Source organism: Synchiropus splendidus, chromosome 7 (genome assembly GCF_027744825.2).
Source record: "Synchiropus splendidus isolate RoL2022-P1 chromosome 7, RoL_Sspl_1.0, whole genome shotgun sequence".
In the NCBI taxonomy this organism is placed as follows: Eukaryota; Metazoa; Chordata; class Actinopteri; order Syngnathiformes; family Callionymidae; genus Synchiropus; species Synchiropus splendidus.
Genome location: NC_071340.1, coordinates 20,807,903 through 20,833,272, shown reverse-complemented (window position 1 = coordinate 20,833,272; position 25,370 = coordinate 20,807,903). Strand labels below are relative to the sequence as shown.

Here is a 25,370-nt window from a genome sequence, read left to right as displayed (position 1 = left end):
GAAAGGATAGCGTGATGCTCTCTAAAAACATACACACGAAGGCCAAAAATAATAAAACAAAAAACAATTCAACCAAAATTCTAATCCGCGGCACACAATGTCAACCTGCAGATGGCAGCAGCGAGCTATGGGCGTTCTAGCTTGCTCGAAAATAATGAGACAAAGAAGGTGGCGGCCGATCGACTACCGGGTCACGCGAGAGGTCGACTCTGACGCCATGTTGCTGAATGAAATTAGCTCTAAACATTAACTGTCCGCTAGCTATATTGAAATGTTATTTTCCAACTTGTGAGCTTTATTACAGGCCAGCTATTTATTTAAAAATGACATAGGATTTATTACGCACCGACAGAAGCCCGCTTTCCAGTAAGTAAGAAACAGTAGCTGTTATAATAGCTCTATTCCGGGAAGCCTGGCCTGGTTGTAGTTTCGAGCTAACAATATTAGCATCTGCTAGCTGGCGTAACGTTCTAGTTGGTGTTATTACACAGACATAGATGTTCTAGGTGCGCGTATGGGAAGCATTTGATATTTGCATGTGACCAGGTCGCTTCTGTATGTATCCGGTCACACCAATGTACGTTTTAGGAACATTAATACTGAAATGTCCCACGAGCGGTAGCTGATGCTGCGCCCCTAATTGGGAGCGCACATTTGAATACAAAGATGGTAACAGGCGAAGAACACGATTTATCGGTTGTAGTAAATATATAGTGTGTGATTTAAGCTTAGTGCGCCTGTGAGGTGTCTCATGTGACAGATGTCATTGACTTGGTGGTAGATTTTAATATATTCATTGATCAAATTTAAGATGTGTTTATAGCGATAACAGTTGGGATTAACGGCACATTTTCTAGCGTTCCATGTGTTAGTACAGGTTTCTCGTGAACACGAATTAGCCATTGTTTCTGTTCGAGGGATAATGATCTGTTTATTGTGCGTTAACAGCGTATCAGCAATCTGCCATTAAAATTCGGATAGTGTCATGAGTAGTCAAAGAAATGTTGTCACCCTTCATCTTCCATACCGTCTCTGCTTCATGTACTTAATGAGAGTTGTCTCTTTGTTTGCATCATTTCATTGTTTTGTTTTTTTTTGTTGTACATCCGCTCATTGGCTTTGGTGATTTGTTGTGTGTATTTTGGTTTTCGTTACCATGCGCCTTGGTACTTCTACCTTGTGTCAAATATTTGACAGATTAGATTAGATGTCCTTTTCTTGTCTTACAGTGGAGAAATTCAACAAAAACGTTTTTATGTTATCTGAAAATATCGTGTTTGATTTTTTTATTTGTCGACTGTTTTACTTTGAAGCATTGAGCACAGCTTAAAGTATTTAGTTCTCTGCCTTACCTTTGTATTTTATTTGTATTTTTTATGCAATTTATAAAGTGTCTGTATATCTAGCTTTTGTTCAGTCTAATGTATTTTATTTTTAACAACTTCTTCATATTCCAAGGCAAAAACCACTCCCTCAACTCGGGTCTTAACTAACTCATAACAATAACCTAAGGCCCGCACGGGGAGGTATAATGTACCAAAGTTGACTTGTCACTCATATTTATTTATTCATTCATCATTTCTCCAATTGAGTTGTGCAACATATATGAAAATTTCACAAAAGGAAACACATTCATCCTTCAATAATAACAAAATAATATTTCACCCACTTGACTGTGTGCCATATTAAAACTTTGTGCTCACATTAATTTGAGATTTGTGCTTCCTTTCCCCCCAGATAACTGTTTTCACGTTGTACTAGTGCCACGCAATGCACCATGGAAATGGATCACAAAACATGCAGCGGCAACTACAGAGATCCAAGTCCGTCACCGGATCTGAAGCAGACGAGCAGCAGCAACCCACCATGGCAGTTACACAACAGCAGGCTACGATTAACCAGGCTCTTTCACCTGTAACAACATTTTCTTCAGCTGCCAGCCCCTCTGCCCCACAATCGCCAAATTATCAGATAATCATGAGCCGGAGCCCAGTCACTGGACAGAACATGAACATCACTTTGCAAAATGTGGGGCAAATGGTGACTGGCAATCAGCAAATCACACTTACCCCAGTTCCAATCCAGAACCCTGCATCACCCGGCTTCCAGCATACCACATCCCAATGGAGGTTTGAACATCCTCCATCTTCCTACATTCAAGTTACCTCACCGATCCCTCAACCTATGCAGCCCCAGAGTCCTACCCAGCACAGCCCAGTCTCTCTACAAGGTGTGACAAGGCCAGGAGCTCCAACAGCAGCATTAGGTGTCTGTGCACAAAGTCCTACTCGGTTTGTGGAAGCTGGCATGTTGGTAAGGCAAATCAATTTAAGCAGTCCAGCTGGAAGTGGCCATTTTGTGTACCAGGATGGAACAGCATTGGCGCAGATTGCCCAAGCCACGGCTAGTCAGGTCCAACTGGCAGCCCCTGGAACACCTGGCTCCGTTAGAGAACGTCGTCTTTCCCAGCCTCACTCACAGACTGGAGGCACAATTCATCATCTTGGGCCTCAAAGCCCTGTTGCTACAAGTGCAGCACTCTCCTCACTGGGCAGCCCTGGTCATATTACCACATCCAATTTACCTCCACAGATCAGCAGTATCATCCAAGGACAGTTGTCACGCCCTGGTTTGTTTGAAAAAACACCACAGGGTGTGGTCGCTGGGGCAGGAACAACTGCCACAGCATCTTTTACCATGCCCATCTCTATTCCACCCTCGAGTCCATCCCTCTCCAGTCAGCCCCCAGTGACTTCCAACAATTCCCTCACAAGCACTGGTGTGGTAGGAGGTACAGTGAAGAAACAGCCTCCCAAAAAGTTAGAAGACATTGCTCCTCCCAGCCCGGAGATTGCCCAGTTAAGAAAACAGTGCTTGGAGCATCACACCAAGAAGATGGAAAGTCTGAAGGAAGTCTACAAAGAATACCTGATAGAGCTGTTCTTCCTGCAGCAACTGCAAGGTAACATGATGGACTACATTTCTTTCAAGAAGAAACCGTGTGCTCCGTTGTATACCTACTTAAGACAAAATGACTTGGACCTTGATGATGAAGAGGAGGAAGAAGAACAGTCCGAGGTCATTAATGATGAGGTACGTCTTCATATAGTTCCGTGGTTAATGTAAAAGTAATTGTTAAATGCAGGTGTTGTTTTGCAAACAGTAACTCTCTCATCTCTTTGCACATCTTATAGGTTAAGGTTGTCACTGGAAAAGATGGACAAGCCGTCACACCTGTTGCTATAGCAACACAGCTTCCTCCCAATGTGTCGGCAGCGTTTTCTGCCCAGCAGCAATTCCAGGTAACGAGGTGCTGTTCTAATGGGTCTCACTAAGTGCAATGGCTTCTTTGTGCTGGACCATCTTACCGCTGAAATGATCAATGTGGTTTTGAAATACAAGTCATTTCACCAGTGAGTTGTTTGTAGGGACACCAGGGGGTTGCTGCTGGCACTATTCCAAACCCTTCAGACCTGGAGGCATTTAAGAGGCAACAGGCCATGGTGCAAGCAGGTAGGCCCAGGTTCAAAGACTTGTGTGTCCTTTCTGTTGCTTTTGTTTCCTACCCCTTTGCTTTGGTTTCCGTTTCTTTTCCTTTCTCCCTCTAATTGCTTCTGCTTTTAGACATTTGGCTTCCTGAACTAGCGCTGTGTGTGTGAAGTCTTAACCCAGGGAAGGAGAGATGACCTTTAAGGTCTTCAGCAGGCCAATCCTCTGTGTCGAGTGCTTTTGTTGCGTTACGAGGGTATTGTGTGTTTTGAATCCCAGATCAGGCTAAGCGATCCCGGATTGACGTTGGTCGCCATGGGCTGATTTTCCAGCATCCTGGTGTAGCTCCTTTAGGATCACCGGGCGTTCCGCTCCAGCAGCTTATGCCAACTGTGCAAGGTAGGATTGCTACTACCAGGCCCCTTTGTGGTCTACTCTGTAAGGTGCTGCTGGATGTGCCCCCTTCCTTTAAACAAGAAGATTTACTAAGGGAACCATCACAGTCACCTTGAGCAGCCAAGCAGCAACAAAAACATACTCTCATCCCAGTGCCGGATTTCGAAGCAGTCCACGAGAAGTTCCAGAGTAGTTTTAGCAGCTGCATCTTTCTCATCATGAATACTGGGAAAGAGGACGGGGTCCAAGTCTGAAGACAATCAGTCTTACTCTGCAGGATGCCATGTCTTTGATTTTCCTTTTTTCTTTTGAGTCTCATCCGTCATTCATGTCTTTCTTTCTGAACTTTGTTCAGACATTCTTATTCGGATGGACTTACCATCTAATCCTGAAACGGATCACATTGTGGGAATCCTGCAGCAGTATCCTTACATTCCCATGGATTTTTTTTTAATTTCCTTTGTCCTACCTTCTTTCGGTTTTTCATCACCATCCCGTTGTGACGCTCTTTCCGGTGTTTCGTCAACATGGATTCAGATTCATTGATCCTCAATTCCAAAGCTGCATCCTTGAGTGTGTCATCTTGTGTCACATTCATTTTTGAGTTGGTTTTCTGTGTTATTTATTGCATTTTCATTCTGACTTGGCCTCTCTACGCTCAATCCAAGTAGGAAGAGGAACTTACGAGAAAGGTTTGTGTTCGATGCACAGGTTTAAGCGAGTGTGGTGGTGTGGGTGTATCAGGGCCAGGTGTTGATGGCAAGGTGGTGTGACGTTCAGGGAGGTAAGGCAGGCGCTGCTTTAGTGTGCACAGCTCCGCTCAGACCTGCTGTTTGTAAGACCCCATGTGTGTCCTTTTGCTCACCTCTGTGCTTCGCTGCTTTAGGAGGCATTCAGATGCCTTGGTAAAAGCTATAAAGACATTGCTCCATGCATGCCAAACATGGTGTTTTTTGTGTGTCTGTCTGTCTGCTCTGTATTTATATACCCTTTCCTTTCCCTGTCTTTTTGAGACTTCTGTTTTCTTTGAAACATTTTTTTCTTCTTTATAAAAAATCTTGTTGCATGTATATTTTGATGTTTTAACCACATTCTCTCAACATCGGAAATGCAATGTTTTGATTTTGCATTAATCAAAGTAGTGTTTAATTTGAGAGACATGTAGAATACCATATTAATTTCATTTCTTCTGTACTCATTTTGCCATAATAAATTCATTAGTCTCTGCTCTGATCATCAAAAATAGTTTTCTACTGTTCGTAAGAACATGCAGTTCAATAGAGCAAGGTTCTGAGGAGCAAAGCTCAGCCACTAAGATCTGAACATTTTAGTCTTTAATCTACCCATTAGTACACTTAATGTACATTGACAGGAAAAATAAAAGTCTACTGAATACTAAATAATCATAGTATTATCAGTGATCATAATTGAAAATCTAACATGAAAAATTAACCGTTGCTCTGTGTTGCTCTTTGTACTACCGCTTTGTCTTATAATTTGTCACATATATAGGTGGCATGCCTCCTACTCCACAAGCAGTGCAGATTGCTGGGCAGAAGCAGAACCAGCAGCAATACGACCCTTCTAAAGGACCTCCAGTGCAGAACGCTGCCAGCCTACACACTCCTCCACCACAGCTGCCTGGCAGGCTGCCTCAGAGTTCCCTCCCCATGGCAGGAATGCCTGTAACTCTCTCTCAGCAGGCTCAGTTAGTAGAGGGTACTGTCCAACCCAGTCAGCTCCAAGCACAGGTTAAGGTGCAGGCAGGTGGTGCCATCCTGGCAACAGTAAACCCTCACACTCAGCTTCAGGCCCAGCTGCAACAGCAGATGCAGCCAGGACTTCATCTCCAGTTGCAGGCTCAGCAGCAACAGTCCCAAGCCATGCTCCAGTCTGGACAAGCGGTCAGTCTGCTATTTCTTTTGTACCGCCTTCTGGATGATAGCCAACCCCCCTGCTTCATACTAAAAATAAATGTTTATAAATCATCTCATGTTTTACTGAACCTTCATGGAATCCCACCTGGTTGTGGAAATGTCTTCTCTCAGCTATGTTAAATGATGGTTGGATGCATGAGAAATTGCATCCATGTGCTAATTAAATACATTGTGTAGTACATAATAATAATGTGTATAATAGTATATATGTAACTGATGGACATCTCAGCAGTTGCGACGGCAACCGCAACCTATACAAGTCTGTTATGCATTGCTAAAACAATACCAGTCTCAACTAGTATTTGATAATAATCTCAATATGTTGAGCAAATTATTTTAAAACACTGAGCCTTTAACTTTGTTTTTTTAAATTAAATATCTGTGCAAAAAACTAGGGTAGTTGTTAGCCTAAAGAGAGAACTCTTATTAATGTCTATTTTTTTATTTTTACAGACTGTTGCTCTTGGTCGTCCAGGTGCAGAGTTGAACCAGCCAGTTCAGAGGATAATGACCAATTCGATAGCGATAACTTCCATGTCCCCTGCTCCCCTCTCCATTCCCAACAATGTTGCTACACCCAACACAACAAGTCCCCTCCGTCCTCTTTGCTCTAACACCAACCCCAGTTCTCAGTCCAAACTGACCGCAGCCAACGGTGTCCCTGCAGTCAAAGTTGGTGGCTTAGCTCAGGGTGGAACCATTCAGGAGAGCACACAAGATAAGCAAGATGAGCAAGCAAAATTGGTTAGTGATCTCTCCCACCAGTTTTTAGAAATAACAGCTACTTAAATAGCAATGTATTAATATAAATGCATTATGCATTTCTATATAATAAAACCGTGTTATTACAGTGACATAATTGGTTTCTTTAAGTAATGCTTAGTTGTAATCTGTGACCGTATTAACTGAAGCATGATTTAATATGAAAAGACTCCCACATGGCGCCATCAGTCCCACAAACTTTTCAACAACTAATTATTAGGTGCCTAAACTCTCTGGAAAGTTCTCCATTAAAATTGTCTTTTAATGCGAAGAAGACACTTAACACCAGTCTACTTTTCTGAATGATTTTTTTTAAGTAACTCGAATTTATTTATTATTTTTTAAAATCTGCACATACCAGATATTTTACACCTCCTTTAGCAATGGTTTAAACTACTCTTTTTTTTAAGGAGAGTCAAGTCCATCAAAGGATCTCTGATCTTAGGAAAGAGGGACAGTGGTCAGCAAGTAGACTTCCCAAACTTGTTGAAGCTTCACGCCCTAAGTCACAATGGGACTACCTCCTTGAGGAAATGCAGTGGATGGCTGCAGACTTCGCCCAAGAAAGAAGATGGAAAGAGGCAGCTGCTAAAAAGGTAGGGTCGAATATTGAGAAACCCAGAAATATATTGATGTGATTTATAAGCTAATTTCCATTTTTCTGCAGCTTGTTCGGACTTGTGCCAGATATCATCAGGAACAAATCAAACATGAAGAAAGGACAAAGAAAGAAAGTGAGTCTCATCAGCGTCACATTGCCAGCACAATCGCCAGAGAGGTGGAATTCTTCTGGTCCAACATAGAGCAGGTGAGTTGTATTTAATGCAAAGCTTTCTGAAACAGTTTGTTAACCCACAGATCTTACTTATGGGAATTTTTTTTCAGGTTGTGGAAATTAAGCTTCATTTTGAAATTCATGAAAAGAGACTCAAAGCACTTAGTCTACAAACATCCTCTGCCAAAGGTTTGTTTATTGTACTTCTATGATCATTATTGTAATATGATTCGCATCTATAAATAAACTAATGGTAAGCTGCCTATTTTCCAGAACCAAGCCACTCAATAGGAGAGAAATCTGATAAAGTAGTAAGTGCTGCCTGTTCATCTTGGGCTATGGTGTGAAAAGGTTTCAGAACTTAATGTATTGTATTTTATTTTAAGGAGGTTTCAGCAAGAAAAAGGAAATCAAGTTTGTCCATTTCAGACGTTGGTATGTGTCATATTGTGGAACTTTTTTTGTCTGCTTTTAGGTCTCTCCCATTAGTCCTAACTATTTCTTTTATATATTAGATGAAGAAGGAACCATCGAGGAACAGGAGGGTGTGGAAGGTGAAACCGATCACAAAGCAGAGTTGGTTGATCTCGCCAAAGATGGTAATTGATCTGTTTTTATTCTGCTTGGCATTCTAAAGTATGCCCTTAGTACATCATTTGCTGATTTATTTTAGGTTCTTGGAAGTTTTATTTCTTGTTTTCATGTGTTTGGCTCTTAGCTGAGATGCCTCTGGATGCACTAAGAAAACAGTATGCTGGTGCTTACACTGATGGATTTGAGTGGCCTCAGCCAAGCCCTCAGAGTGATGAGGAGGATGTTGAGGAGACTGAAGGTGCCAGCCTTAACAGAATATTAAGTGGACTTGTAGATTTTCTTGCCTGATAAATGACCTAACATCGAATCAAACTATCTCTTTGCAGAAATGGAAATTACAAAAAGCACTCCACCGGAGGCAGTGCTGATTGACTCCTTGCTCGTGGTGGATCAGTATCGGGGTCCTGACAAGTCGTCTTCATCTGACTCAGATGGGAAAACTGGCAGGGATATATCTGAGGTGGCTGCTGCTGCAACTGAGCTCGTCCTTCCTAAGGGTGCATTCAGGACCAGTTCGTCTGTAAGATAGCTGTGTCAGAGTTGCTCACAGACCCCACCCATGATGTTAATTCATCTTTTTGTGTTGTCAGACACGCACACCTGCTCCTTTCTTACTACACGGCTCCTTGAGAGAATATCAGCAAATCGGTGTGGACTGGCTGGCCAACCTTCACAAAAAGCACCTGAATGGCATCCTGGCTGATGAGGCTGGACTTGGGAAGACAGTGCAGACTGTTGCATATATGGCTCACTTGGCCGGTCAAGAAAGTAAGATACTTTTCTAAGTCAAAACATTTTGTGTCTCGAGATTTTGGAATGTAGTTGATGATAAAATATTCAACCTTCATGTGCAACAGGCATCTGGGGACCCCATCTTATTGTGGTGAGGACTTGTAAGTTGTTAAGTTGGGAGTTGGAGTTCAAGCGCTGGTGCCCAGGCCTAAAAGTCCTCCTATACCTGGGAAGCAAGAAAGAAAGAAGATTAAAGAGAACGGTATTTGGTTTTTGACTTTCCAAGATTTTGCCCTTCAGACTGAAGGCCACAAAAGATGAAATGAAATAATGTTTCATCTGCTCCCTGCAGTGGTGGAGAGAAGCCAACAGCTTCCATGTCTGTGTGACATCCTACAAGCTACTGATGAAGGATCAGGATCACTTTCTAAAGCGCAGCTGGAGTCACATGGTGCTAGATGAGGTTCAGCTCATTAGAAACATGACAGAGAAACACTGGGAAACAATATTTGCTCTTAGAAGGTGTGTCCTTGGTGCATGTCCATAGAGACTTGTTGATATTACAGGTGGTTCAAAAGTTGGACTTTATGTTTTTTCTTCTGTTCACAGTGAGCAGCGAATCCTTCTCATCAACAATCCTCTGCAAAATACGCTAAAGGAGCTGTGGACTATGATTCATTTTCTCATGCCGGGGATCACCAGGCCATATTCGGACTTCCCTGTTAAGGCAGGCACAGACCAAAATCAGGACTACTGCCACAAACTAGTCATCCGCCTACATCGGGTGAATAAGATTCTTGATTGTCCATCAAGATGTATAGGAAATTTAGCATAAGATTACAGATGCTAACATGAAAAACTGTCTCTTCATTTATAGATGATTCAGCCGTTCATTCTGAGGCGCTCCAAGAGAGATGTTGAAAAGCAGTTGCCCAAGAAATATGAGCACATCCTCAAATGTCGACTTTCCAGTCGGCAGAAAAGCCTCTATGAGGACATTCTGACACAGTCTGGGTGAGATTTTTTTTAATGAAACAAATAGAAAAACACGTGTTTTGGTGACAATTTCTTTTTAACCAGTTACCAGCTTGTTTTGCTGTAAATAATCAGTAATTATAACCACTCAATGCTAATGTAATGCGTGTTGTTGACATTCAGGCTTTTTAGTGCGATGTGATGCTACGTTGGCCTAACATTGTCTTTTCCATCCAGCACTCAAGAAGCTTTGAAGACGGGCCACTTTGTGAGTGTGCTTCAAGTCTTGATGCAACTGCAGCGGGTTTGCAACCACCCTGATCTGCTGGAGCCCAGAGTGATGAGTAGTCCCTTCTTTTCATCTCCTCTGGAGTACGTTGTCCCTTCACTGGTCCTTGAAGGGCTGAAGAATAACTCAAGCAGGGTATGTTAACATGCTGCAAAACTAAAGTTCACTGATATTTTTTGTGAACAAGCATTGATTCTTGACATTATTTTCATGTTAAACTGTCCCGCAATTGATTTAAAAAAAATAATTGTCCGTTAAAATGTATTGGGGTTTTTTTTTTAACTTTTCTCTTTTTGTGTTATAGCATGCAGTTGGATCAATATTTGATCTGATCAACAATGAGAACGTGCTGAGCCATTATCAGACCGAGGTGGCAATTCCCAAACTAAAAGTCACCCAGCAACTCATTGAAGAAATCTACACTGGACCAGAACCAGCACCGCGGCCTAAGCACTGCCCCATAAATCCCATGAGGTATTAATTTGTTGTTTTGATCTCTCTATTTTCATGCAGGTACAAATAAGGATGTTTGTCTTGTCAGGTTGTTTCAGCCAGTACAGTATGGGACTAAACCCGAAGGTCGCTTAGCTACCTTTACAAGTACAGCCAGTCCAAATCCGCTGGCGTCTTCCTCTGCTGTTGCCGCTCCCATTTCTACAACGACCCAATCTTCTCAGAACAGGGGCAAATCTCCAGTCACCGCTGCCACGACGACAGCCCCTTCTCACGGTACGTCAACTATTGTCAGTCAGATGTGCAAAACAGTTTATTCTTATTTTTTGTGTGATAATTTCCTTTAGTCTTACAACAGAGTTATGACTTGAACTCGAGCCGCGTTTCAAAAATGTGTGTGTTCATACATCAGCATAAGTTGACACAGTGTTTGTTGTTTGAAGTTCCAGTCTTATATAGCCACCTAAATATGTTTATATTTTATATCCATTTGCTGTTTCTTTAGGAAGTTTGTCTCCCACTTATTTGTTATCGTTATCATTTGTATGGCATGTTTTGCATTAACCAGGGTTTGACATGCGACTCTTATTTTTTACATTTCCCATTTCCAGGTGTGTGTTTGAGTCTCAGGAAGACATTATCAATCATTAGTTAGTGATAGAACTATCTATTGACAACCAGTCGACAGTGCTGTGTAATTGTGTTAGATTGTCATCACACTTGTTTGCTAATACCGGATTGTCTATAACGTGAGTTTTGATGTTAAAATTCATGAACACCAACTTTGCCCACATCTGTGAGTATTGCTTTTTTGTTAGTTACCTTTCAGTTAATACTAATATTTCATATCATTAATGTTGCCCACTGCTCTTCCTACCACAGCTGACTCAGCATTAGCACACAAATTCAACTGAGTATTGGGTGACCCCTGACATGTAGTCCCATCCCCGTTACCTTGTGATTCACAGCAGTTGGAACCACTACTCAGAGAACCCTGACTTCCCTCCCTGTCAGCAACCACAACAATGCCACATCCACTGTAACCCCCCCTGGGAGTACTGGTGTTGGGCAGCATGTGCTGAGGGCTGCCCCTGTGGCTTTGGGCCAGAATGTAGCTACGGCAGCAGTGGGACCGTTAGCTTCCATAAGCCAGACTGGCTTAGCACAAGTCCCAAGGGTGACTCTAGCCCCCAACCATGCCATCCAGCCCAGCTTATTATCCCAGAGACTGGTTCTCACATCCCAGGCCCAGGCTCGATTGCCTAGTAAGTGGCCCCTATTTCCCTCCCCCCCTTAGCATTCTCCCTTCCTCCTCTGCCACCACAGCCCAGGCTTTTCTAAGCAGAGGCTTATATTTGGGGAACTGCTGATATGTGTGTCTATAATTGCGACATATGTTCCAACACTTCAATTGATCTCATCAAGCTAAGAAGGACGTTTTTTTGTCGAGATGTAATTTGACATTACGCCTGTAGCCATATCAGCAGACTCTAGCAGCCTCCAAGCTTCTTTTAAAACCTGCATGAACTGTAAGCTGCCCAGTTTCTTTAATCCACGCACCACTGTTCCTATTTTTTTTTCCCGTCCCTCTTATACTGTCTTCCCAATCCAAGTTTACTAATATTATTTTGTTCCTTCGCACCAGCCGAGATGCTGGCCTACAAAATCCCAACATCTCACTTGTTTCTCTCTTTGTTTTTTTTTTGTTTTTTTTACAAACATTACTCTTGCAATCAGTGTCACTGCAATCAATGCATGTGTATATTTTCAGCCTTGCATGTGAACAGAGAAACCTTCTGTTATGCTCAAGAGGCCACATTTCTGCATTAAGCAAAGTCCTCACTGAGTAATGGATTAACCATTTGACAAGCTAAAGTTGTCATTTAAGATGTCCAAATCACTGAAAACATTATGAACACAATGGGACCTGAATAGACAGGTATATATGTGACCAAAGCGTGTTGCCACTCAGCTCCATGCTCGGTGTAGATGCATGTCTTGGGTTCTCTGTCTCATGTCCAAGGTTCTCTGAGGAATGTATTTGTAGAAATGTTCTCTCCCTTCAGGGTTTTTGCCAGTTTTGGAGTGGCTCTGGTTCTCTTTTGAAGGCCAATTTATGCTAGTTCCACAGATTAACCCACTTTTGTTATTATGCATGTCTTATCTTTTTCACATTCAAACTAACTGGAGCAGCTGGATAATAAACATTTATATTGGTTTTTTTTTTAAATATGTATTCTAATCTGTTTTAAGTGTGCTGTTTCTTACTGTTGTAGGTGGAGATGTGGTGAAGATCGCTCAGTTAGCCAACATTGCTGGCAATCAGAACCGTATCGCCCAACCAGAGACGCCAGTTACTCTTCAGTTTCAAGGCAACAAGTTTACTCTGTCCCCCAGTCAGCTTCGCCAGTTGACCACGGGACAGCCTTTGCAGCTTCAAGGTATTTCTGGTAGTTGCTATAAATGTATTGCATTTTAAATTTTGCTGTGAAAAAAATAACAAATTAACTAGAGTTGTGTTATCGATTATTTGCAATTGTCTTTTACTTGCATTTGATACCAGAGTAACTGGTATCAATACATAAGTATCAATTGAGTCTGTATGCAATAGCTTTAACATCGGGATACAAGTGCTCAGCAATGACCAAGCTTTTTGCTGCTTAAAGTGCATACATTTTTTGTGCTTCTATCCTGTTTATTAAAATTTGAATCGTTCTGACCTCCATTCGCATCCCATCTTTTGTAAAATCTTAACTCATGTATATTTTTCTTTTTATTTAGGGAACATCCTGCAGATAGTTTCAGCTCCAGGGCAGCAAATCATCAGACCGCAGGGCTCCATGGTGATGCAGACTGTTCCTCAGGCGGTCCCCACATCCAATGCCTCAGCTCCACCCGTCACCTCTCATCCAGCTTTGCCAAATTCTCAACCAGGTATCTGATTATTTCAGCATTTATCTTTCATGCTGCTGTAACTTCTTATGTTTGGCTTTACTTGTGATTTACATTATTTTTATTTTTTATTTTTTTTAAAGCTCTGTCAACAAATTCTATAGCGACCCCAGCAAAACCAGCTTCCTCCGCTAATGCTGTGCCTCTGGTGTGTATTACTTGCTCGATTAAACATCTTTTATTTATTTCCACCAATATTTGTCTTGGAAAGTAAATATATATATGTCTACAACCTGAACAGGAATCTTCAGAGGAAAAGCTCCAGCAGGTGAAGCAGCGCTTGAGCCGCCTTTTTGAAGCAAACGAGCGACGCTGCAGTCGCAGCGTGATGTACGGCTGCGACCTCCTGAAGGCATGCACTGTTGGCTCTGAGCGTGGTCACTCTGCTCTTGCCACCGGGGGCTGGAGGTGGGTGGGTAGAGAAAGCTGCCTAAGGGCACAGAGAACTTGTGTGGGGACGACTTCCACACTGCAGGCATCTCTGTTCACTGTTGAAGACTGCCTTAAGGCTGCCAAGGGCCTCAACAAAAGGTTTTTATATTGCTATTTTGCTTAGACTATATATGCTTGAACTTTTGAATAATTGGGTAATCTCTTAAATTTGTGATTTGTAGGTTGGAATGTGTGGTCCCTGCCGCTGTGTCCCCAGCGCCTTGTTTGTATGCAGCTAATCCACCTATTTCCTATCGCCTTGAGCTGAGATCGCTTCATCGTCAGCTGCAAGACGTCTCTGTGCCTCACAGTACTGTCATTCACCAGATAGTACCGAGGCAACTCCTTCATTTCCCTGAGCTGCAACTCACACAGTTGGACTCAGGTAACCCACAACCGAATTCCACATTACTCTGGCATACTTGCAGTGATAAATGTTGCCAATGCTGTTGTCATTTCTTTCAAAAGGTAAATTGGAAGCACTGGCCATCCTGCTGCAGAAACTTCGCTCCGAGAAGCGACGAGTCCTCATCTTTACTCAGATGGTGAAGATGCTGGACATCCTGGAAACCTTCCTAGATTTCCGGCAGCTGACTTACGTGCGAGTGGATGAAAGTCTGACTGTCAGTGAGCGACAGGTACAGTTACATGAATCTGTCAAATGAATGAATCCTGAGTCTTCTACTTGATAACCAAAACGACATCCCGCAGGGCAACATGAGGAACTTCAACAGGAACAAGCAGGTGTTCTGCAGCATCCTGACCAACCGCTGCTGCTCTGCAGTCGGGACCGTGTTTGATGCCGATACCATCATCTTCTACGACACAGACCTCAACCCCAGCATGGACGCGCGCACACAGGAGTGGTGTGACAAAATTGGACGATCAAAGGATATACACATATACAGGTAAGGTTAAGGAAGCGTACATTCTGCTCTTTTTAATCACCTCACAGACTGGTAAGTTGTGAATCTGTCCGTGACTGCAGAGTAAATCAAGCACAATATGACTTCATCCAGTGAATACAAATTACTTACTAGGAATGAGTTCTTGTTTTTAAAAGTGTTTTTTTATGTTATAAAACACATTTCATTTCTCAAATTCAATCTATTGTAATGCTTATCGGTAAGAAAACCTCAGCCAGAACCAGATGAAAGAATGACCTTCATCCTTCAATAGTTACACTTCATAGCATTTACCATCTTTTCAGCTCCCATAATTTGGTTTTGTGATGGCTCAGAAAATAGGCTCTTTGTAATCCTCTCGAATGCAGTAATGGTTATTGATTGAGGCTATTACACTCGTTTCGCTGGGGTTGAACGGTCCCTGATGTTTTTGTTTATCGGTAGATTGGAAAGTGGTAACTCCATTGAGGAAAAGCTGCTGAAAAACGGAACAAAGGATCTGATAAGAGAGGTTGCCGCTCAGGGCAACGACTACACCTTGGCCTTCCTCACACAAGTATGGCAAATATTTTCTTCTTTACACTGTTCTATAATATACTCCTCTTGGTTCAGAGCTTTTGAAAAGCTAGTTTCTTATTTAACTATTTGCTTGCAGCGAACAATTCAAGATCTGTTCGAAGTGGAGGCAGGGTCCGGCGAGAAGGTGCAGGAGTTTGTGGTCCTCCACCAGGAGCCTTCAGCATCCGAAAGCATCTCCCCGAGGGTGGCAAGACCTTACATCCAGGCTCTCCAGAGTATAAACCTGGACCCCCAGTCAAAAGCAGAAGAAGAAACAACGGAAGATAAACCAATGGATGAAGAGTCAGACGGCCAAGAGCAGGAAGATTCTGCACAGATGGATGAGCTGAATGCGGTAATGGAGCAGGTACTGTTGGTATTTCATACTGAGTTGGGCAGATGAGAATTTTGAAATGCTTCCTTGAGTAAGTCATCTGTGCCCTCTTCAGCTAACACCCATCGAAAGATATGCTCTTCACTATCTGGAGTATCTCCACATTGGCGATGATGAGACTGCTCTCAAGGTGAGTTTACTCTTGTCCTTATTAACGTGGCATATCAATCAACATGACACTGTTATTACTGCCATTATTATTTCCAGGAGCGACTTGAGTGCTCAAAGAGAAGCTGGGAGGTGAAGCAACTCCAGAAGCTGAAGGAGGAGGAGGAGGAGCAGCAGGAGATGGAGCGAGATGAAGATCTTTTCACCTACACCAGAGAAGATGCCTATAACATGGTGGGTAGTAGTTATTATGCTGACTTAGATGTGTTGCCAAATTTCTAACATTGGTTTTCTCCTCAACAGGAGTACGTGTTTGATGCAGAGAATGGTCACACAGAAATCATGCCAGTAAGAAATAAACTTGTGAATTATCCATTTGTTTTCTTTATGAGACTTGCCTTGAGTTGATCATTGATGGCTGTTTTGTTGCAGCTTTGGACCCCGCCCACTCCGCCACAGGATGACAATGACATTTACATCGACTCGGTCATGTGCCTAATGTACGACACCACACCGATGCCGGAGTCCAAACTTCCTCCCATTTACATTCGCAAAGAACACAAGAGACTCAAGCTGGATCCCTCAGGTAGGTTATCATCCTCCTCTTCCACCCTTTTTGAAAGTTGTAAGTAAAAATGTAGACCCTCGCCCACGTCTCACTACTTGGTTTCTTCTGCAGCTGCCAGAAAGAAAAAGAAAGGCCATGGAGAGACGGTCATCCCTCCGCGCTCACTTTTCATAAAGGACCACATCATGAAGGTCCGTCGGGAGGGCAAAGACCAAAAGAAGAATTTCTCCCTCAAGCAGCAGGCGCCATTTGCCAAGCCCCTCCCCTCGCTGGTTAAACCTGCGATGGAGGCTGGACAGGACAATCCAGAGTGGCTGATCAGTGAGGACTGGGCCCTGCTGCAGGTGTTGATCGAGTTCCCTCTGCTGCTCAGACCTACACGCCTATAGCAGGACCTGAAGTGTAACTGTTCTCCCAACAGGCTGTGAAGCAGCTACTGGAGCTTCCACTCAACTTAACCATCCTGTCTCCCGCCCACACTCCCAACTGGGATCTTGTGAGTGACGTTGTGAACTCTTGCAGCCGCATCTACCGCTCCCCTAAACAGTGTCGCAACCGCTATGAGAATGTCATCATTCCCAGAGAGGAGGGCAAGGTGAGTGGCATCCTACGTCGGTAAATTGTGCTCCAACAGTCCCTTTTCTCAACTGTCTTCTTCTATTTTCAGCTGATTTATGAAGCCAATCCCAAAAAGAAAACCAAGAGCATATACAAAGTACTGACTTCTTTACAAGGATTCTGTCGTCCTCAGTTTGTGGGAGTCGTCTTTTAACCTTTCCTTTCCTTCGTGTTTATGTCAGTCTAAGAACAGCCGCCCTCTGAGGACTTGCCAGATCTACACACAGGACGACAACGCCACTCATATTCAGCTTTACAACAGTCGCTTTGAGCTCATGAAGATAATCGCCAGCAAGAGGAGCGCACCAATCAAACCTCTGTAAGTGCTGGTGAAGTGGTGACTGGAAACCTGATGCTTGGATGTACCACAAGCAAGTATAAGCATACGTTCAGACTGACTTAAGTAATCTTCTCTTCTCTTTAGGTTGGGCATGAATCCATTCCAGAAGAATCCTAAACATGCTTCAGTCTTGGCAGAAAGGTTCATTTTTTTGTCCTGTCTTGGTCCCACTAGCATGTTAGCGTTCAACTAAACCTTATACTAAATTGAAAATTGTTTTCCTTTTCACAGTGGAATAAGCTACGACAAGCCTTTACTTCCAATCCAGATTGCAACTCAGCGTGCTGAGAGAATTGCAAAAGAGAAGAAGGTAACATTCCATGTTGTTCTGGCACCGATTTCTCTTGGTCCATCTGAAAGCAGGGCTTTAAATGACGTCCTGATTGTGTTTGCAGGCGCTAGCAGAGCAGCAAAAGGCTCAGCAGTTGGCTCAGCAGCAACAGGCCGGTGTTCCGCAGGGCCAGGCCGCATCAGGCCAAGCTCTGACACCGACAGCTGCTGGTCAGGCTCAGCTCCCTCAGGGGGCCGCCGTGGCCGGGGCTACAGCTGTGCCGAATGCCGCTGTTCTGGTGAGAGTCAGGACCTATTTATACTTGTGTTCTGTCTTCTCCCACCCACTGACTTGTTGTATGTTTTTCAGGCTGGTGCCATAAAAAATGCCACTGTTGGCACCACCATCCAGGCTGGTACGCTCACCTGCTTCTGGTTCACAGCGCTCAGCTGCTGGTGTGTCACTTTTAATGAATTCCTTTTTTCAATGTCACAGCTACTGTTGGGGGGAATGTTATTGTAAACACGGTTGCTGGAGTTCAAAGTCCCTTCCAAGCCAACAAACGCCTGGCAACCCCAGTCATACCAGGCACCCTCTCTGTGAGTCCCCTTTGTTTCTCTCTGTGCTTGTGCCCTTTCTGAGGCGCGTAAGCACGACTGCCAGTTCTGATTGAGATCTTGTTTCTGCTGCACCTTTCAGTCACCAAGTGCTGCTGGCGCTCAGGTGGTCCATGCTCAACAGAGAGCAGTTACAGCTGCTGCCGCTCCTGCTGAGGTGGTTGCCATCGCAACAGGGCAGGGAGTTCGAGCAGTTACCCCAGTGACTGCGTCGGCCGTGGTGTCGACCACTCTGAGCCCCGCTCAGTCTCAGACCCGCTCACTCGTCTCACCAGGTAATTCACTTGTGGTGATTGTCGACTCAGTTGGTCTGTTTTACCCACCTGTAATGTGTCCAACTCCACCCAGCCCAGGGCATGCAACTGCAGCAAGGGAAGCCTCTCAACCCGGCTCACCTTCAGCTGCTGCGACAGCAACAACTGCAGCAACAGCAGCAGCAGCAACAACAACAACAACAACAGCAGCAGCAGCAGGCAGCTTCTCCACAGATCAAAGCAGTCGGAAAACCCCAGGTACCTCACCTCTGCTCAAAACACAGCAATCTCTACCTGTTCACCGTGTTTATCAACACTGAAGTCAGAGCTCAAATACTGAACAGGTCTGCACCAAGCTGGGTCGTCCCTTTGTGTCCATCTGCAAAACATGAAAAAGTGGACGCCCGATTCTCGACCGTAGCTTGGCCGCCAGATGCCGCCATATACCAGCGTGATCTGGCAGCCAAGCTACGGTCGAGAATGGGGCGTCCACTTTTTCATGTTTTGCAGACGCCCAGATGCCCTCCTAGCTAAAAGCCTGGATACCATTTTAGTTGAGAGTTTTTGACACTTGTCCATTGCACTTTTGGTTCACAGAGTGGTGTTCAGCCTGGCCTCTTACCCTATCCTTAGGTTTGTGGCGCCTCAAGGCAATACTTTTGCCAAGTCAATCGGAGGACTCGCACAGAGTCAGTGCCTTCACCTCGCTACTTATTTAGTGCCGGCAGTCTTTCAGAAGTAAAGCACAACATGTGAACTGACTCCTACTCTACTCTTGACGAGTCGACGTGGCGGTGAAGCTGGCGACACAGGCACCAAGCCGTCAGAAGATAGACATGCTGACGTGATACTTGACACTAGTGGCGTTGTGTTTTTCTTATGCTATTATAGTTGTTCTCACCTGTCCAGAGAGGGATGCTCACTGTTTGGAGAGTGAGACTGGTTTAGTGGGATTCACATGTCAGTGGCAATAATGAATGATAGTGATGGGGAGGTGACGTTTCATGACACCGTATCGAAGGGTCGATGAGGTTTCATGAAACAGTGTCCTGATTTTCAGAGGCCACCAGATGGCACTGTCTGCTGTAAAATGTTTGAACTTCGAATTCAATAAAACCTCACATATTCAAAATTTCTAAACCAAGAGCATCATCTAGTGGCCTCTGAATGTTAGGACACTGTTTCATCAACCCTGCGATACTGTTTCATGATTCCTCATCTGTCTGTCACTTATGATGATGCATGGAACGCAACAGTTGTCAAATCTATCATCTACTCTGTCAGCAGAACTAAACATCCTGTAGAAGTTGTACACAACAAATGAGATGTAACGAAAAAGATTGACTTTCTCCATCTCATTCAAGAGTTCAGTGCACGGTATTACCTTGTGTATATCTCAGGCACTTTCCACCACTGTTTCACGTGTGTTCTGTGGAGGCAGGAACTAGTTTGTCATCGTTCATTCTTGATGCTAAACGTTCAAAAATGATGTTTGACATTTTTGAGTTGGTCACCGACAGACATTGGACTGGTTGAGTGACTTTTCTCAGGATTTCAGTCTCTCTAAACACCTTGCAGCTGAGTGAAGTGGTGCTCGCACTGCAGGCAGAAACCTCCTGTGTTTAGAGTCACTGCGAACCGTGAGTCCAGGGTGGGCTGTTGGACATAATAGGTTCAAAGAACATTAAATATGGCAAACAGTTACATAGAGATGTTGCTGTCACTCAAAAACAGAAATGATTAAAAAAAAAAAATCATCCTCAGAGGAAAACCGTTGACGTCAGCGCATTTGTTTTGACAGGAGTTGTTGAAGATGCACAAGCATAAGCTGCAGCTTCAGCAGCAGCAGCAGGTGGCTGCAGCAGTGGCAGCGGCGGCCGCAGCTCAAGGTCAGCAGGCACCCGGCGCTCAGCAGACCACTCAGGTGCAGGCGGCCCAGGCCAGCCCTCAGCTGACGGCGGTGGCAGCGCCCAGGCCCGGCGCCGTTCTGACCGGCACCACAGTGGCCAACTTGCAGGTGGCTCGACTGGTAAGAGAGCGAAGCTCACCTGCCCAGGTCAGGTTCACTCGCACACGCTGCTTCTGTTGTCTCACTTGCTTCCTGATGCCGTGACAGACTCGAGTGCCAGCCCAGGGGCTGACTCAGGCCCAGGCCGGCCAGACTCAAGTCACCCTCACCAAACCTCCTGTGGTCTCTGTGCCGGCGGTGGTTTCCTCCGCTGGTGTCACCACGCTGCCTGTCACCGTGGCGGGCATCAGCGTGGCCATCGGCCAGGCCCAGAAAACAGGTCAGCCTCAGACGGAGGGATAGTCGTGACAAGACGGCGGTGACAACACTGACGCTGTTCTCTCCCTCAGGTGGCCCGGTGCTGACCCCGTCCTTCCCCCAGATGCAGGTCCAGCAGCTGCTTCAGATGAAGAAGCAGCACCAGCAGGCGGCGGCCGCAGGACAACAAAAGGCAGGACAGCCACAACAGACACAGGCCACTTTACAGCAGAAGGTTAACACCTACCACCTAGCGTCTCCACAAACAGCCATGAATGAGCACCACTGCAGCAGCCTCTCGACTGGCAGCAGCATGTGCTCACTTCTTAATAGTCTGAGGTCACCGTGCTGTTGTGGCATCAGTTCGTCTTCAACACCTTCATCTCACTCATGATTCTCCTGGAAAATGCTGACGTAGCACTTTTGCTCACGTGTGTTATTTCCTGGACTGTAGATCGGCACGCAGCAGGTGACGGTCCAAGCGGCCCAAGCTGCTCCGCAGCAGCAGCAGAAAGTGACCTACACGACCACCACGCAGCTGCAGCCGGGCATCAAGACCCAGTTCTTCACAACGTCCCTGGCCCAGACACAGAAAGCCGCTGGAGCTCAGCAAATCCAGGTCTGGGACAGGAAGACTTGTTTGTGGTCGAAGTTCATCCGTGGTGATTTTTTTTTAAAATTATTTTTAATTCGCTGACTGCTCCCGTCAGGTGGCCAAGCTCCCGCAGATCGTGCAGCAGCAGCCGACCGTGGCCAACATTCAGCAGATCGTCTCGTCTCCCCAGCAGGTACCTGCCACTCAGGGGGGAAAGAAAAGCTGAAGACCTTGATGCTTAAAATGTGACGGTGTTGCTCTCCAGATCCAGACCCAAACGGTGGCGCTGACCCAAGCCGCCACATCCACTCCCACTCAGGTCCAGATGATTCCTGCGGGAACCACGACGGCGCAGGTCATCCAGCAGAAGATCATCCAGCAGCAGGTTGTCACCGCAGCTGCTTCCCCACAGATCCAAACCCCACCTCCTCACAGCCCCGCCCAGCAAACCACCGCGCCCTCGGCCCCGGAGACGGCGAGCCAGCAGCCCTCTCAGCCCCAGCAGCCGGCCAAAGGTCAAGCCAGGCAGGCTGGGATCAGAGCGAAAGCGCCTGGAAAACCCAGCGGCGGAGGAAGTTAAGTCTCCACCTGGACCTGATTGGACTTGTGTGATGAGGTGAAGGACGGTGGCAGCAGAGAAGGATCCAGTACCTCACCCCCTTCATCTCCTGGTCAGATGGCTCAGCACTGTTCCAGTGCGTGTGCCAGGACCTGAGTCAACTTTCTTACCTCTTTTTTTATTTGTCAAAATGTGGTATTACCTTGGAAACTGCAAGAATACTTAGTGGCTTGTCTCCCGTCGGCGGACGTCACGAAGTCTTCGAGCAAAAACGTATTAATGACTCAAGAGACGTGAAGCTTTTCAGGTGAAGAGCTGTCCATTAAGTGTATTCACCAATATTCCCCTGCATGTCCCCCCACCTGCCCCCGTCGTCTGTAGATCTAAATGGAGAGTAACGCACGTTCCTTTAGTTGTTTTGTTTTTTTTTATCGCAGCAAACACACTGTAAACATGTATTTTAGTATTTTGTGTTTTCTCATAAATTCTTTTTTTATTGATGTCGATGGAAAAAAGTGTAAATATCAAACAAAAAAACATTTGTACTTGTAAAGTAGTCGTGGTTCCCTTGGGTTTTTTCAACCTAATTGTAATAAAGTGTTTTTGTTTTTTATACACACTCATCTTTGTTTCATTGATTTACTGCCGGGCACCGCGGGACCAGTCAGGCGAGCGGCACAAAGTGTCAGGTGCTGTGCAGCTACAGTATTTTTCTAACTGGAGGTTTTTGTCCAGTGTTGAGCCCTACAGATGTGACACAGTTCCAGGATTGTCAGAGCGCATCAGATGCTCTGATAATACATGCTGCAGTAGTGTACCGGATTGTGGAGCAATATATTGCTGAAGGCTCCAGAAATTCATACACTGAAGATTTTAACATGCGTTAGAAAACCTAACCATTGTCATCCGCATCTCAGAGAGGTCAGATCTTCTGACCAAGGCTTGAAAATAGCATTTTTCCTCAGACCTCTTCTTTGTTGAATAAGATCAGCCTTACAGCTGCGTGATAAACTTACCCCCCAAAAAATGGTCCGTCCTCGAAGTGAAACTGGTGCGTCTACAGCAGAGATACTGTGAAGGCCAAAAAAGAGAATAAACAAAAGGAAACATGAATGGGAAAACCTGAATAAAAATCTAAGTAACCCAGACAATAACCATTCTCAATATTTGTAATCTAAATGTCACGATTTTTTTTCACTTAGGGGTTGAATTTGTTTTATTATAGCTTCAACAGACAGTAAATACAAACACCGGTATTTACTTATTTTGGATGGAACATGGATGGATGGATGGATAGATAGATAGATAGTGTTCCAAGTTCTCCAAGTGTTTGATATGGGACTGGGAAAAGCAGCCGTAAGCTTTTTTTTTTTTTACATCTAACATATGCCAGTAATTCCTAACATCGTCATGTTTTAAACAATGACTCACAATGGCAGTGATGAATGAAACAGTAACTGAATGATGAAGGAGAACAAAGGGCGATGTTGCCAGGAATCGAGCATCAACGAAACAATAGTAATATTGTGGAAGTGACTCTTTAAAAACAGGAACCAGCTGCAGAACAGAAGCACGTCAGACAAAGCCACACACATTTGTGTCAAAGGTTGGTGCGTCACTGGAGCAGTGCCGGTCCTCAGGGGGGCGCTGTTGCTTCTCGGGAGGCAGTGCGGTTTGATGTTTGCCTCCTCACACTCTGCCCGAGCCGGTGAGACACGGGAGGTGATGTGGAACACTGGAGAGGAGCAGATGGATCCTCGACATCCTGCCGCTCCAAATGAAGATGTTAGGATGCGGGTCAGAGCTGGAGTCCCATTTGTGAGAGCTGTCATGGTGCGTCCGGGATGAATCACAGCACAGTTCATGAGTCTCACTTCACACCTCCCTGAGAGCGTGAGCAGGGAAGAGGAGCAGCAGAGGACGAGCTCTCTCTGTCTGAATGTGATTCAAATGTCAGCTCGCACCACACCGTCCACACGCTCCTCAGATGTGTGGAACCACAGGCCTGACGTCTGGCCGCTGACTTCAGAGGTGCAGGACCAGGCCTGCTGACTTCTCCTCATCATCTTGGCTTGTGTGAAGACCACGGAGCTTGTCTAACAAAGAGGTGCCATCAGTGACCACCGCGATGGAAACACTTTGTGTTGCTCAGCTTCCGTGTCTCCGACGTGCTGTTGAGCAGTGCCACAAGGGAAGAAAATGTGTTTGTGTCCATGAAACCATACACTGTCGAGAATGAGACAGTTTTGCAGGGTTGGTGAATCAGTGTCATCATTTTCTGAAACCACTAGACGGCGCTCTTTGTTTAGAAATGACGTGAATTAGTTGTTCAAGTCCAAACATTTTACGGCAGACAGCGCCATCTGGTGGCCTCTGAAAATCAGGACACTGTGTCATGAGGCCTCATCTACCCGTCACTACTGTTCACCAGTATATCCACCAGGGGGAGCCGCAAAGAGCCAAAAATGACTACAACAAACTCCAAAACCAACAGTGTATCACTAGTAAATAGCAAAGGCAAAGAAGGCATCGACACGTGATCAGTGATAGTGACAACTACAATTATTAAACAAATATTGAACATATTCTCAAAGAAAATTTCAATAATAAATGTTTTGTATATTCTCAGATCTAAGGATTTACCAAGGACATCGACGTATGTCTCCTATTTCTATGTGATTGACGCAAATGATCAAGTCACTATTTTACAAGACAAAATATATATTTTATATATTTTTTAAATCTGAATTAATGGACATATGGTCCTCACAGAGCGAGTCAGAGCTACCACAGCCACATGTGAGGAGAGTATCATCAGCGCAACAACAACCAGCTGAAGGAGGTGCTGATGTTCGCCCCGAACTAGAAAAGAAACAGGCCGTTTCTGCTGAAAGGTTGCCATGGCAACCCTGCCCTTCCGTGCAAATCACCGTGCCGGTGGTGGAACAATGACTTATCGCAGGACCCGAGCAATGAGGCGCAGGATCTATGCCCCTGCTTGATCAATCACATTTAATGTTGCGATGCTGCAGCTCACTCCGCTCCCTCTGGGGTCACAGTTGGCTGGAGAGGTGGGGAACACTGGTCCCCATACACCTGCAGGGAGAGGGGAGAGAGACACCACCAGAACTCGCTGGAACTAACCGCCTCGCCACCTCGGAAATCTGCGTTCTGCTCATGGATGTTTGAAGAAATTCAACGTTGGTTGGCGGATTAGAGGGAAAAGAGCCAACAGGAATATAAACACAGCTGGTGTTTATGCAGCCAGTGGTTTAAATACGTAGATTATGAATGAATATACGAGCGGCTCATTCAATATCTCGATCCTTCTAAAGGTGAGCGGCGCCACTGTGAGAGCCTGGAGCCCGTGAAGGCAGCATAATTGAGTTTCCCTCTGGTTCCCTACAGTCACAGCATAATTATTGCTACATCGACCGCTTGAATACAAATCACACGCTGAGCATTTCCTGGGCCTTCTCCAGGTATGTATGTCGAGATGCTAATGTCTGGACCATCCACCAACATTACAGT

General features: G+C 45.0%; 1 protein-coding gene across 1 annotated transcript; it reads left to right on the top strand.

Moving 5' to 3' along the window:
* Positions 1-168: 168 nt before the first annotated feature.
* ep400 (E1A binding protein p400) lies at positions 169-22,452 on the top strand. The gene is made up of 52 exons (XM_053870524.1): positions 169-366; positions 1,738-3,093; positions 3,195-3,302; positions 3,429-3,513; positions 5,398-5,789; positions 6,276-6,566; positions 6,995-7,180; positions 7,252-7,392; positions 7,470-7,548; positions 7,633-7,670; positions 7,746-7,794; positions 7,875-7,958; positions 8,078-8,191; positions 8,280-8,473; positions 8,544-8,721; positions 8,811-8,947; positions 9,038-9,207; positions 9,295-9,469; positions 9,563-9,699; positions 9,898-10,084; positions 10,254-10,423; positions 10,491-10,678; positions 12,679-12,843; positions 13,184-13,336; positions 13,438-13,502; positions 13,596-13,885; positions 13,969-14,171; positions 14,255-14,424; positions 14,498-14,694; positions 15,136-15,247; positions 15,347-15,616; positions 15,699-15,773; positions 15,851-15,985; positions 16,055-16,099; positions 16,184-16,337; positions 16,431-16,663; positions 16,741-16,914; positions 16,987-17,034; positions 17,120-17,256; positions 17,362-17,418; positions 17,509-17,587; positions 17,673-17,846; positions 17,918-17,963; positions 18,044-18,147; positions 18,248-18,440; positions 18,514-18,677; positions 20,221-20,448; positions 20,536-20,707; positions 20,778-20,920; positions 21,140-21,304; positions 21,396-21,473; positions 21,546-22,452. Exons 2-52 carry the CDS (start codon positions 1,771-1,773, stop codon positions 21,858-21,860), a joined length of 8,970 nt encoding a protein of 2,989 aa, XP_053726499.1. The 5' UTR covers positions 169-366; positions 1,738-1,770; the 3' UTR covers positions 21,861-22,452.
* Positions 22,453-25,370: the final 2,918 nt, after the last annotated feature.

Coding starts and splice junctions, on each gene's coding strand:
- ep400 (XM_053870524.1), top strand. CDS start 1,771: ATGCACCATGGAAATGGATCACAAAACATGCAGCGGCAACTACAGAGA. Junction 7,795..7,874: donor TTTGTCCATTTCAGACGTTG/GTATGTGTCATA, acceptor TTTATATATTAG/ATGAAGAAGGAACCATCGAG. Junction 15,617..15,698: donor TGAATGCGGTAATGGAGCAG/GTACTGTTGGTA, acceptor TGCCCTCTTCAG/CTAACACCCATCGAAAGATA.